The sequence below is a fragment of the Chenopodium quinoa genome, unplaced genomic scaffold (genome assembly GCF_001683475.1).
Source record: "Chenopodium quinoa cultivar QQ74 unplaced genomic scaffold, ASM168347v1, whole genome shotgun sequence".
Lineage (NCBI taxonomy): Eukaryota > Viridiplantae > Streptophyta > Magnoliopsida > Caryophyllales > Amaranthaceae > Chenopodium > Chenopodium quinoa.
In genome coordinates this window covers 2,201,180-2,215,379 of record NW_018742974.1, presented here as the reverse complement: position 1 = coordinate 2,215,379, position 14,200 = coordinate 2,201,180, and the positions used below count along the sequence as shown (strand labels likewise).

The 14,200-nt window shown below is 32.9% G+C and overlaps 1 protein-coding gene across 2 annotated transcripts in view; it reads right to left on the bottom strand.

The window, feature by feature from the left end:
- The window catches only part of LOC110729234 (calcium-transporting ATPase 3, endoplasmic reticulum-type-like), a 43,411-nt gene extending 41,475 nt beyond the window's left edge, over nt 1-1,936 (bottom strand). The window contains exons 1-4 of one of the 2 annotated variants that reach the window (XM_021908949.1): nt 1,846-1,936; nt 1,489-1,596; nt 1,348-1,398; nt 1,085-1,118 (exon numbers count right to left, since the gene is read on the bottom strand). In XM_021908949.1, coding sequence (XP_021764641.1) covers nt 1,085-1,118; nt 1,348-1,398; nt 1,489-1,521 — 118 coding nt within the window. In that variant the 5' untranslated portion in view covers nt 1,522-1,596; nt 1,846-1,936. The other variant, XM_021908948.1, reaches the window with a different exon arrangement.
- Nucleotides 1,937-14,200: the final 12,264 nt, after the last annotated feature.

The window sequence follows — 14,200 nt, the reverse complement described above, 5'->3', positions numbered from 1 at the left end:
GTTCGCTACTCTACCTTCTTTACCCCACAATATTTACACTTTGGTACTCACTACTCACTCTCACTTACTTTTTCCATTTTTGTTTTATACACATACACATTTTTTAATCTCTCTCTTGCATTATCCACATTTTTCTAGCACTTACCACATAAACACTCCTTCAGTCTCTCTAATTGCCTAAATACCCCTAAATTAGCAATTGTCAAAAATTGGGAACAGAGGTATTACTAACTTTCGAATTTATTTGTAATTAATCATAGAAAACAAATTAAAAATTTGAAATTAATTTATTTCACATACAATAAACTCACCTATAAAAGTAAAATAAAGAACAACATAATAAAAAATAAATAAATTCAAACTCTTTTTTTCTTTTTTTGGTTCAACTATTTTCCCTTTATGTTTGCTAAAATTTAAAGACTGCTAGTATCTTCCAACATAGTGCAAGAAAACAGTTGACTCTTATCGCATCACAAGCAAAGGTACACACTGCAGAAACAACACCATTCTAGGCCTCTTTTACACCTACAATGTCTCAAAAGGGCTCATATCTATCAAATAACTTGAAGCCTTGATCTTTTATTAAATTAATATGAAGTATAACAGAGCTTTTTTCATCTTTAATGCTTCCAGTAGGTAGCTTTAGAAGTATGAATAGTCCAAATATTCTTTTCTTAATACTTTGCTGAGAAAGTAGTTTCAAGAATGCTTAGGATTTTGGAGAGTTCCCTGAAACTCCCACTCACAAGAATTCTTTATACTACGTAATTTAAAAGTTCTTCGCAATAACTTAATCATCACACAGGATTTGTAACCTTCCGCTTATTGTAAATTATTCAATAAAAAAGCAAACTTTATTAACAATCCTACATGAATGTATCTTTTGATTTCAAACTACCATAGCTCTGAACAATAACATTGCGCTGTTCTAGACAAATACCTAAGAAGAACAATGAAAGCCTAACATAAGGGTAAAATGTCAGCATAAGAACTGAGCTCTAAGTAAAGCCGCATTCACATTTAAGCCACATGCTAATACAAAACTGACTTATCACGAAATTGCATAGCTTAAAGCTAAATTTACCGTTTCGGCCGTACATTCTTCCATGATCGGCTACCTGCAAAAACAAAACCCTTAATGCTTAACAAATAACACTTAATAGAAATTAAAAAACAAAAATAAAAAAAAAAAAAAGTAATTTTAATTAAATCTTTCAAGATAACACCATAACCGACGAATTTTTACACTAAAATAATAAAAAAAAAAAAAATTAAAAAATGAATAAATAATTATAATTGCAACAAAATTCAAATTCAAAATGCAATGTGATTGAAGTTTGCAAATACCTGGGAATCAATAAGACCTTTTGATGGGTCGACTCCAAAGAAGTCTAGAACCTAAAATCATAAACAAATACCATTAATTTAAATCAAACAAAAACCAAATTATAAATAGATCAAACATTTCAAAAAAATATATAAATTCACCTCAGTAGCAGTTCTAGTGTATGCATCCTCCATGAAATCGATCCCGATAGCAGAGATTTCTCTGCTAACTTCTTTCTCCCTCCTCAATTTCAGCGCTCAATAATGTAACTGTTGCACGATTTGATGATCGGAGGTACAACAGAGGTTTGATTGATTAAAGGTTTGACTAAATGCGAAATCGAGAGAAAGTTATCGTTCAAATTAAGCAATAAATAAATAAATAAATAAATAAATAAATAAAGCATTGAAAAGTGGCAGAACTGTAATGATTAAGATAGAGGAGTAAATCAATGAAAGTGTGGAATTAAACCCTAGATTGTGAGATTGATATTTGATGATTAGAGAAACGTATCTTGCCTCAAAATGTGCTCCAATGGAGGAGAGAAAGCTCACAAGCAATTTCAAATGGGGGAGAGAGTAGGAAGGAGAGTGCAACCACGAAAAATCATCAATAATCAATAATCTAATCTAATATATATATATATATATATATATATATATATATATATATATATATATATATATATATATATATATATATATATATATATATATATATATATATATATAAAGTGGGTATTTTTGGAGAGCATTGGGTGCGCTACATAAGAAAAGGTATATTTTCGACCAATTAAAAATTGGATTTCTATTTTATTTTATAATTAAAAAAACACTCGCCACCTAAACAAAAGTGACGAATGAAATTTTAAATTTTTGCAAATGTATATGAAAATTCGTGCATCGCACGCCACATAAGCAAAAGTAATATTTCGACCAATGAAAAAATAGATTTATATAATAATTTAGAATTTAAATTTTCAGTTGCCATTTAAGAAAAAATTAACAAATAGAAATTAAAAAATATATTTTGATTTAATGATTTTTTCTAACTATATGATGAATGAGATAATAATTATTTCAATTTATAAATTCAAGTTCTATATACGTAAAATTTCAATAGGAATAAAACTTATAATGCAAGAAAAAAATTAAGAGATCACCAAAAAAATATTTATATACAAAATGTACGTGCATCGCACGTCACATAAGCAAAAGTAATATTTCGACCAATGAAAAATTAGATTTATATATTAATTTAGAATTTTAATTTTCAGACGCCATTTAAGAAAAAATTAACAAATGAAATTTGAGAATTGAAAATAAAAAATAGTAATTTAAGATTTAAATTATGAATAAAAAAACAAAAATTATCTTTTATATTATCTTTTACATTAGGATTTATATTATTTTAACAAATAATTAGAAATTAAAAAATATATTTTGATTTAATGATTTTATCTAACTATCTGATGAATGAGATAATATTTATTTCAATTTATAAATTCAAGTTTTATACACGTAAAATTTGAATAAGAATAATTTAAAATTTAACAAAATATTTTACCTTAAAAAAATACTCCGTATACAAAATAAAATATTTAAAAACCGTGCATCGCACGGGCTTACTAGCATAGATTACAAAATTGAGGATTAATCCCTTTTTCTGTAAAAAAACACACCTTTGGAGATCTAGGGCTTAAATGGGCCTAAAAGAAGAAGAAAAAAAAGGTAAGACAACTAAAGTCAAACTCTTAAGAAATGCGTTGAAGCTGGGCATTTTATTCGATTTTTAGCTCTTAGACAAAAAAATATACAAAATGATATATTTAAAAACCGTGCATCGCACGGGCTTACATCTAGTATATATATATATATAAAGGGGAGTTTTTTCCCGAGTTTTTAGAGAGCCACGTAGGATCTAATTTTCTCAGCGCGCCATGTAGGATTATGAATCTTAGTAGTAGCCAATTAAATAAGAGATTATTAAATTCTTTTAAAATTAAATAATTTAAATGCCATGTAAGCAAAATTGGAGAATGAGATTTTTAAGTTTAAATTAATTTAATATTATATATTATCTTTTAATATTAGGAATTTTATCTAAATATATAACAAATTTTAGGCACGTAAATACAAAAAAAAAAACATTATTTAAAAAAATCAAACAAATTATTAATTTCTTTTACAATTAAAGAATTCAAATTCCACGTAAGCAAAATTGGCAAATGAGATTTTAAAATTTAAATTAATTAAATACAAAATATTATCATTTAAGATTAGGAATTTTATCTAATATTTTAAAACTAATATAATAACAATTTTAATCACATAAATATGAAAAATATTTTTTGATAAAAAAATACTAACAAACCGTGCATCGCACGGGCTTCATCTTACTTTTAAAAACAATATGTAAGGAAAAATGCCTATTTTATTTGTGTATATATTAGTGAAAAAATTAATACTAGTAAGAAAAAGTGACGAATAGGATTTAAGAGTTTTGACACATAGGTATTGAATAATTAAAATTTAAATTACTTTTAAAAACCAATAATTATCTTTACTAAAAAAAATAAAAAAATTCACTAATTAATAAATATCTTTTTTTACATGAAAATTTTGTAATATCTTTTTACACATATGGATGCAAATTTTTGATGAAACATTCTACGTATCTTTAATCCCTCCCTAACAAATATTATAAAAGTTCGATTTTAATAATGTACTCATCAAGACGAATAAAACTAAATCTTATATGACTGATTTCCATAATTTTTAATAGTTAACCGATTATAAATGAGACTAACATTTTAAACAGAACGAGTATATTAAATAAATGCATAGGCAAAAGACTTATTTTGATCAATAAAAAACGAGATTTGTCATTTCTTTTTTTGAATTAAAAATTTATATTGTCACATAAGCAAATTAGTGAATAAGGTTTGGAATTTTAAATTCAAGCGTCACGTAAAATAAATAAAACAACAAAAGATAACTTTAGTGTTAAAATTAAAATTATCTTATGATATTAGGAATTTTATCCATATATCTAATGAATGATCTTTATAAATATACAAAATTTTTAATTAAATAGAATGATATACAAAATTTTATCCATATATCTAATGAATGCATCGCACGGGCTTACATCTAGTATATACTAAAAGGCACACCTGCAATGACACGTGTCATCTCCTAGTGTGTCCTTAGTGTTTTTTTTTTTTGGAAAAAAAAAAATCAATTTCAAAAATAAATCTTTTTACATATATTTATAAGGTAATAATTACATACAAAGTATAATTGAAGATTTGATGTATCTTTCCATAATAAATATATTGACAACTATGAACTTAAGCAAAAAATATGGAAAATAATATTTTTAACATCATTTGTGATGGACTATTTTTTTTAAGAAAGATATAAATTATGTACAACATATGTTTATTACAACAAGATTACATAATTTTTTTCTTGATTTTTTTTAATTATGTAATGGAAGCTACAAGCTTAAACAATGAAATGCGAATATAAAATCAACAAATAATACTTTTGTTATTTCCTTGAATAATTTATGATTAGTATTTTAATCAATTAGCACTCCATGAAAACTTCAATAATACTTGCTAAAGATGACACATGTCGCTGATTAGTAGTATGATTTTTTCTTGCCATTTTTGTTGTTTTTTATGATTCTATTGATATGAATGTATGTAACATACGAAAGTATATAATGTTAATTTTAAATATAGTTATTGAAAATTACCGTGCATGGCACGAGACCTAACCTAATAAACGTATAAAGAGAGAGTAGGTATATTACGGAGTAATCCGTATTACCTTACTTGATACTCCGTGTCTCCGTAAATGGTAAGAAGCTAACGACTTAGGCCCCGTTCCTTAGATTTACTCTGCTTTGTTGAAATATGCCCTTTGCTTAAAAATAATACTTAATATTAAATTATTATATTAATAATTAATATTTAATAATAATAATTAAAATTTAATAATAATAATAATTATTATTATTATTTTTATTATTATTGTATTATTATAATAATATTAAATATATTATTATTAAATATTTAATAATAATATTATTAAAAATTAACATTTAATAATAATAATAAATAAATAATATTTAATAATAATATTATTATTAAAAATTAATATTTAATGTTAATAATAATAAATAATTAATATTTAATAATTATAAAATATTAATAATAATTAATATATAATAATAGGAAATTTTGATTTTTACCACCTTCAAATAACGACTTTGTCGAATTTACCACCTCCAAAAAAAAACATTTACTTTACCACCTCATAAAAAAATTTAACATCAGTTTTACCACCAATCACCTCCAACTAACGGATTCCGTCCAAAAATCCGTTAGTGGGGCCTACCTTGCACACGTGTCTCCATATTATTGGGTAAGTTTTAAAAAAAATAAAAAAAACAAAAAAAAAATCTAAAAGATCCCCAGCAAGCAACCGGTGGTTGCTGCCACCGTCGGACCCCCCACCGCTGGACCGGCTACGACCAGCCCCACCACCTAACCGTTACGACCAACCCCCACCACCTAACCGTTACGACCAACCCCCACCACCTAACCGCTACCAGCCACCGTCGGGACCCATAGCCACTGCACCGATTTCGACCTCAAAACCCTAGACACCACCTAATAGCTACGACCAACCCCACCACCTAACCGCTACCGCCGCACCGCACACCACAGCCGCACCGATTTCGATCCCCTTTCCACCAATTCTGACCTTAAAACCCTAGCCACCACCTAACAGCTACGACCAACCCCACCACCTAACCGCTACCACCGCACCGCACACCACAGCCGCACCGATTTCTACCCCTTTCCACCAATTTCCGACCTCAAAACCCTAGCCACCACCTAACAGCTACGACCAACCCCACCACCATCCAAACCAAGACCAGAAACCACCGCCACCCAGACGCGAAACCACCGCGACCTGAAACCACTACCACCCAGACGCGAAACCACCGCAATCCACCCCAGCCAACCTAACCTCAAAACCAACCTACCCCAGACCAGAAGCCACGCCACCCAGACGCGAAACCATCGCGACCCGAAACCACCACCACCCAAACGCGAAACCCACACGAAATTCCGACCAACCGAGGTAGTTGATTTCGTTGCTGGTTGGTTGACATGAAAGATCGGGGAAGATGAATAAGAAACGTCAAAAATGTGGGCCCTACTAACGGATTCATGGACGGAATATGGTAGTTGGTGGTAAAATCAAATTTTTGGAAATTTTAGTGGTGGTAAAGTAAATCTTTTTTTTTTTTGAGGTGGTAAATTCAATTAAGTGGTTATTTGAAGGTGGTAAAAATCAATACTTAATGATAATAATAATAATAATAATAATAATAATAATAAATAATTAATATTTAATAGTTATAATAATATTAATAATAATTAATATTTAATAATAATAGTAATAATAAAAATAATGACAATAATAGTAATAATAATACTTATTATTATTATTATTATTATTATTATTATTATTATTATTATTATTATTATTATTATTAATAATAATTGATTTTTGATCATAAAAATTAATATTTAAAGATAATAACTAATATTTTTGATAATAAAAATTAATATTTAAAGATAATAACTAATATTTTAATATAATACTAATTATTAATTTTTAATAATAATAATTGTTTTGGGTGTTTTTGTCCCTCGGGAGAGTTACAGCTCGAAGACTGGTTTGGTAGCGCCTTTACCTGCAAAATAAACATATACCAAAGTTTATTTTGAACCCCTTCACAAACCTTCCTTCAGCATCTCGAATGTCACCTTCACATCCAGCTAGTCTTGGGGGTCCTTTTGCAGCCCCATCAGTGTTTAGGGAATACCATCTAAGGGTAGGAGCTAGCCACCTTACATGAAATCCATTTTTTTTCTTAGAAGTCTGCCCTTGGGTCAGTAATTGAGGTTTCGTCTTAGTGAAGATCTCCCAAATTTCTTCTGATTGACTTTTAAGAAAAACCCTTATATCATGTGGAATCTCATCACTTCGACCAAAGACATGGTTGTTCCTCCACTTCCAAATCCACCATAGGGTGGTAACAAGATAAGTAGGCCAATTTTCAGAAAAATTAGGGCCCTTAGCATCTAAATTCCTTGCAATCCAATCAGATAGATTACCAATAAAGAAGAAATCGGAATTTGCCATACCTCCTACACTTTTCCAAATTTCTCGAGCAAATGGGCAGTCCCTAAGCAGATGCAGCAAGGTTTCATCAACTGGTGGGGGTGCATCTCTGGCAGCATGGGACGCTAGTAAGCTTTCTCTCGAGTGTATTTGTGTTACAGAGAGATGATCATGAAGTGCTAACCATAAAAAAGTGCGCACTCTTTGTTGAGCTGGGATTAACCACACAAGTTCCCATTTGGGATCTCTTGGGATCACATCATCATCACACATAAGTTCTATTGCACTTTTGATAGAAAATTTACCACTCGTAGAACCCCTCCAAAATCTAACATCTTCAGCATCAAGACTATCAACAAGCAAATAGGCTGCTATTTGCTTTAATTGTTATGCTAATAGGAGATGAGCAAAAAGATCCCACCTCCAGCCACTGAGAGGATCCCACATTTCTTCTACTACTGCCCCTTCAATCTCAGTGGGAATTAAGGCAGTGAGAAAGTCTCGAAGAGGTTTTCCGGAAGTCCAATTATGCTCCCAAAACAAAGTTCTTCGACCATTTCCAATAACAACTTGCGAACCCCAACCTTATGATCCAAGCAGCGTTGTCAATGATACCTCGCCAAACATTAGACATATTAGAGGCGGGAAGGAACATGTCTATGTCACAACAGCCCTTACAATACTTATGACGAAGAACACGAGACCAAAGTGCTTAAGGTTCCTTCAAAACACGCCAACCAAGCTTTGTGAGGAAAGCAAAGTTAGCCTGCCTAGCTGAACGGAGACCGAGTCCACCCTTATCCTTAGGTAACTGCAATGTAACACCCCAATAATTCTCTCTTAAAAACCTGTGAAAAACCTGAACAATTCCAAGAGAAATACCGGCGTGCTACCGCCACGTGTTCAAACATTAAGGTTTTTTTCAGAAAATAGCAGCGGAAAGACTAAAATAAATATATATAAGTTTCAAAACCAATAACCAAAACCAAATTAAATCTTACAACTTGGAACCCTTAAGGCCCTTATTCAAAACTGAAACCAATAGAAATAGTGTGAAAGCAAAATTGAGTTTAAATAACTTTAAATGTAAATAGTAAATAAAATAAGAAAAGCAACCAACTCTTCACTCAAGATCCCACCATCTAGAAATAGATGCTGCATGTGTAAAAACCTGTAGATATTCTGCTCCCCAATATTACAAGTGTAAAAATTGGATCGTCACAGGGTCAATGAAAGGCGAAGGTCATGACCAAAGAAAGACACACACAAAAGCACGCAATCAGCAAAGCTGAGTACATACAAGCTGCGAAATGAATTAAGAAAATACTTAACATGCTACTAATATTCAAGCATAAGCATCATTAAATACATACTCAACACATGACTCAATTATCAAATTTATTAAGACCTTACTAGTTGATATTAACTAACTCATTTATTTATTTCATTGGATTTAGCAATAGACAAGGTTGTTTAACCCATGTTCCATTTGGAACATCAATAAAAGAAAGACCCCATGCCTCCATTTGGAAACATCAATAAACATCCAACGACCACGGGGGCGACTCCATGACCATAGTTAGTATGAGATCTCACTTAACTCCTAGTTTTAAAAAAATATTTGAAATAGGAGACTCGTAGATCAGACGGCCTTGATAAAAGTACACGGCTAATACCCCATGTACCCCAACCCCTGATTGTCATTACTCCAGACGTGCACCAATCCAGAGTTTTATTGCTCATCCATCTTGCACTTTACGTATTTTACAAGTTTAGACTTGGTGATGACTCATATGCATTACAATACAAACATTCCGAACACAATTCAATCAAACAAGGCAAATTCCCAATTTAAATTCTTGATTTATTAGTGACAAACAACATTTATTATTTATTCCTTTACTACCTCGGTGTATAAACACCTTGAGTGCATAAGGCACCCCAAAACTTTAACCTCGTCTTATAAGACTTGAATTCTTCCTTTACTCATCCTGTTTGCATAATCATGAATGAGTAAAAATTAATCTTTACACCAATCACATACCTTTGCCTCTAAGCGCACCTTGCATAATTAGAGCACAAATAATACTTGCAATATAAAATAGTGCACATCATTTGAAATTCACAATGTATAACCAAACAATTTAACCCAATCAATCCTATACATGATACTAAGTTCTCGATCCGTCCTTAAACATGCACCTACAAGCAAGGTTTCGTAACTTGTACGTACCTTGTGTAAACAATCCGGTTGGCCACTTTAAAACTAGAAGTCACCTTCTACAAAGTCCTCTCCTAAAACAAACTGTTAGAAATAAATCAATACTCAAGCAAATAAATTTACAGCAATACTAAACTACTTTAAAACCTCTTAAATCATCAAAATAAAGCCTTTAAATTGTCCCCAATAGTCAAAGTTAATAATATAACATCCCAACTATAAGTTTATATGTTAAAATTATGAAAATATAGCGTTTAATATCAAATTACAGCAACTTTAAAGTAAGTAAATAAATCTGAAAATTTGGTTTAAATATATTAAATAACCCCATAAGCATAATTACTTGAAATAATCATTATATAGCAAGTTAGTGTGTTAAAAATCCAAAAATAAATCAATTCAATGTAATTAGAGGCTTCAAAATAAAAAAGTATGAAAGCTAAAAATTATTTTTAAGATTAGAATTTAAAGTTCAAAGCTTTTTCAATCATAAAATACCCACAATAATTATTTTGTAGGCTTAGAAGCATAAAAACATGAAATTAACATAATTTGCTCATAAAAATCGAAACTTTAATAATCTGAAAATTTATATATGATCAAAATAATTATACTTTAACAAAATTTAAACATAGTATAATTAGATAACTTGATTAGCACGTTTTCAAGCCCTAAAACATGAAAAATCAATGTTTAAACCCTAAATTATACAACATATGTAATCTGAAATTTTATATAATAATTTAAATATGCTAAAACTCATAAATTTATAATATTTTATAAATTAAACATACTATCAAAGCCTAATACAATAATTTAGAATTGAAATCAAATAAAAATTAAATCTTTAAATCAAAATAACAAAATAAAAGAAGTGAGAAAAAGGGAGGAAGAAGGGCGGTTACTACAAAGGGGGCTGCTGCTGGTGGCCGGAGGTGCGGCGGTGGTGCGTCGGTGGGGGCAGCGGTGGTTCAGCGGCAGTGCTGGGGCGTCGGTGGCCTTGAGGGTTTTTTTTTCTTGGTTTCACGTAAAAGAGAGGAGAAAGAGAGGTGAGGGTTTTTTTTTCTTTGTGTTTCACGTGAAAGAGAGGAAGAGAGGTGAGGGTTTTTGTATTTTTATTTGGGCTTTAGTTTTCTAATTTTATTAGGAGTAGGAATTGTATGGTTTGGGCTTGAGTAGAATTTAAGCATTGGACTACTAACTTGAAAAGACTTATGATTTAAATTAAAACTCAATAGTCAATCTTATTACTTTTACATCAAAATAATTCATACTATAAAATTAAAATTAAAATATTGTAAAAATAATAAATAATTATATTAGAAAATTATGGGGGATTACAATCTACCCCTCTTAAAAGAAGTTTCGCCCTGAAACTTAACCCAAAATTCATAATTTCTCCCAAAACTGTTCAAACTTTTATTTTTTGTATTGCTATAAATTGCTTGCTCCTTAACAAGTATACTCAACAAACTGAACTTTGTATTCAATGAACTCATATTTGGGTAGAGTTTACATACTTTTATTGTATGTAAACGCAATAATAGTGCATAATGATAACCAAAAACATGAAAATTCAAGCAATAAATGGTATAGTTGAGGTAAAAGCACGAAATTACATCGCATTCTACCCCCCTCAAAAGAAAAGAGTTACGCCCTCGTAACTCACCTCGTCAAACAACTCGGGATACTTGTTTCTCATCTCTTCCTTGGCCTCCCAAGTAGCCTCTTCGTACTCCTGGTTCGACCAAAGGATTTTCACTATCTTCACATCTTTGGTTCTAGTACTATGCACCTTGTGATCTAGTATCTTGACCGGTCTTTCTTCATAAGTTAGAGACTCATCTAGTTGAATAGTCTCCGGTTGCAAAACATGGGTTTCACTAGGCACATACTTCTTCAATTGGGAAATGTGGAACACATCATGCATTTTCTCGAACTCCATTGGCAAAGCCAATTTGTAAGCCACTTTCCCCACACGCAGGAGAATTTCGTATGGACCCACATATTTTGCACTAAGCTTCCCTTTCTTCCCGAATTGCATCACACCTTTTGTTGGAGAAACCTTTAGAAAGACCTTGTCCCCAACACTAAACTCATCATCCCTCCTCTTCAAGTCGGCATAACTCTTCTGTTTATCTTGTGCTGCCTTAATACGCGACTAGATTAGTCTCACCTTGCTCACCATATCCTCAATGAACTCTGTTCCCAAGGTTACTCACTCACTGTAGTCATTCCAGCAAACAGGGCTTCTGCACTTCTTTCCATACAATGCTTCAAATGGTGCCATCTTGATGCTTGCATGGTAATTGTTATTGTAGGAGAATTCGATCAAAGGTAGGTGATCCTCCCAATTCCCTTGGAAATTTAAAGCACAAGCTCGTACAATATCTTCCATGGTTTGGTTTGTTCTCTCAGTCTGACCATCTGTTGCAGGATGAAAGGCAGTACTCATCTTCAATGTTGTTCCAAGGTTCTCTTGCACTTTTTGCCAAAACTTTGATAGAAACCTCGAGTCTCTATCTGACACTATATCCTTGGGAACTCCGTGCAACCGAACTACATTATTCACGTAGACACTTGCTAGCTGCTTCTTTTTCCAGGTCTCTTTGATAGGAATGAACATCGCTGACTTAGTAAGTTTGTCTACAATCACCCAAATCGTGTCATTCCCAGTATGAGTCTTTGGTAAGCCTGTCACAAAGTCCATGGGTATGGAATCCCACTTCCAACCTGGTATTTCTAATGGTTGCACCTTTCCCATGGGTCTTTTGTGGTCTATTTTCACCTTCTGGCACGTCAGACACTTTGATACAAACTCAGCAACCTCTCTCTTCATATTTGGCCACCAATAGAACTCTTTCAGATCCTTATACAACTTATCTCCCCCAGGGTGAACTGGATATGGTGTATTATGACACTCCTCCATGATTTTTCTTTTTATCTCTTCGCACTTCTGTGGTATGCACCATCTCTCCTTGTATCTCAGACTCCCATCTTCATGAATCTTGAATCAGTCTCTGCCCCACTAGTCACTCGATCTCTGATTTTCTGCAATGACTCATCTTCCGACTGCTTCACTATAATCTCCTCAAATATGAATTGTTGGATTGTCAGGGCACTCAGCAACCCCTCTAACTCTCCTTGATTAACAACCTCAAGGTTAATTTTCTCATATCCTCACACAACTCATTGGCCACAATTAAAGCATTGACATCATGGCTTGACCTTCTGCTAAGGGCATCTGCAACAACATTCGCCTTTCCCTCATGATACTGGATGTGGACATGGTAGTCTGTGAGAAACTCTAACCATCGACGTTGCCGCATATTCAAGTGATCTTGGGAGAAGATGTACTTTAGACTCTTATGGTCCGTGAAGATCTTACAAGAAACACCATAAAGGTAGTGCCTCCAAATATTTAAAGCAAACACAACAGCTGCAAGCTCCAAGTCATGGGTAGGGTAGTTGACTTCACGTTTCTTCAGTTGTCTCGATGCATACACGATCACCTTTCCATTCGGTTGTTGGACACATCCCAAACCATGCTTCGAGGAATCACTATACACTTTGAATCCTTCTCTCCCATCAGGTAATACCAGCACTGGTGCAGTGGTCAACCGCTCTTTGAGGGTTTGAAAAGCTGATTCACAACTCTCGTTCCACTAAAAACTTGCTCTGCTTCTTCATAAGAGTAGTCATTGTTGGGGTTTGGTGAGTCCGACTCACCGCGGAAACGAACCCCTACCCGAGGAACCACTCGCAATAATTAAAATCATAAAGCATAAATAAATAATCACAAAGAAAAGATCACGAATCTTACCCTCGAAGCGAGCTTCGCCCAAAAACCGGGGCTCTTACTTGAAAGCTACGAGCACGTCAAGCGTCGTGCCTCCGACGATATCCACCCACAAAAGGGCGAACACAACTTTAAGGTCTACTACCTGGGGGTTAGCGAGGTCCGACCAAAACCCGAGTGTTATATGAGTTTAAGAGTTTTCCCAAAATTATGGAATGCTCTTTTTAACTCCCACTCAAGCATCATTTCCAATGCCCAAAGTTGGGTATTTATAGGGAATGATGGAGTATGAAAATCTCTCCCATCAATGTGGGACAATGAGATTTTCACATTTTATTTTAAAGCTAAAATAAAATTATTAAGAAAACTAGTAATAAATCAACAAGTGTCAAGCATACATGAGAGAGTAGGTGAGGACCACTTGGAGATGGGGACCAAACTTGCTCCCCACTCTCTCCCTCACCTTGTGCCACATGGCAATCCCACTTACTCCCATATTTCAACCTTCCCCTTATTCACGGCCCTATAGCCCGAGCCAAGCCCGAGCCCGGCCCGAGCCCAGCCCACACCTGGCCCGCACCCAGCCCGCACCTGGTGCTGCTGTGGCGTGGTGCGGCTGCTGCTGTTGTGCCTAGCCGCGG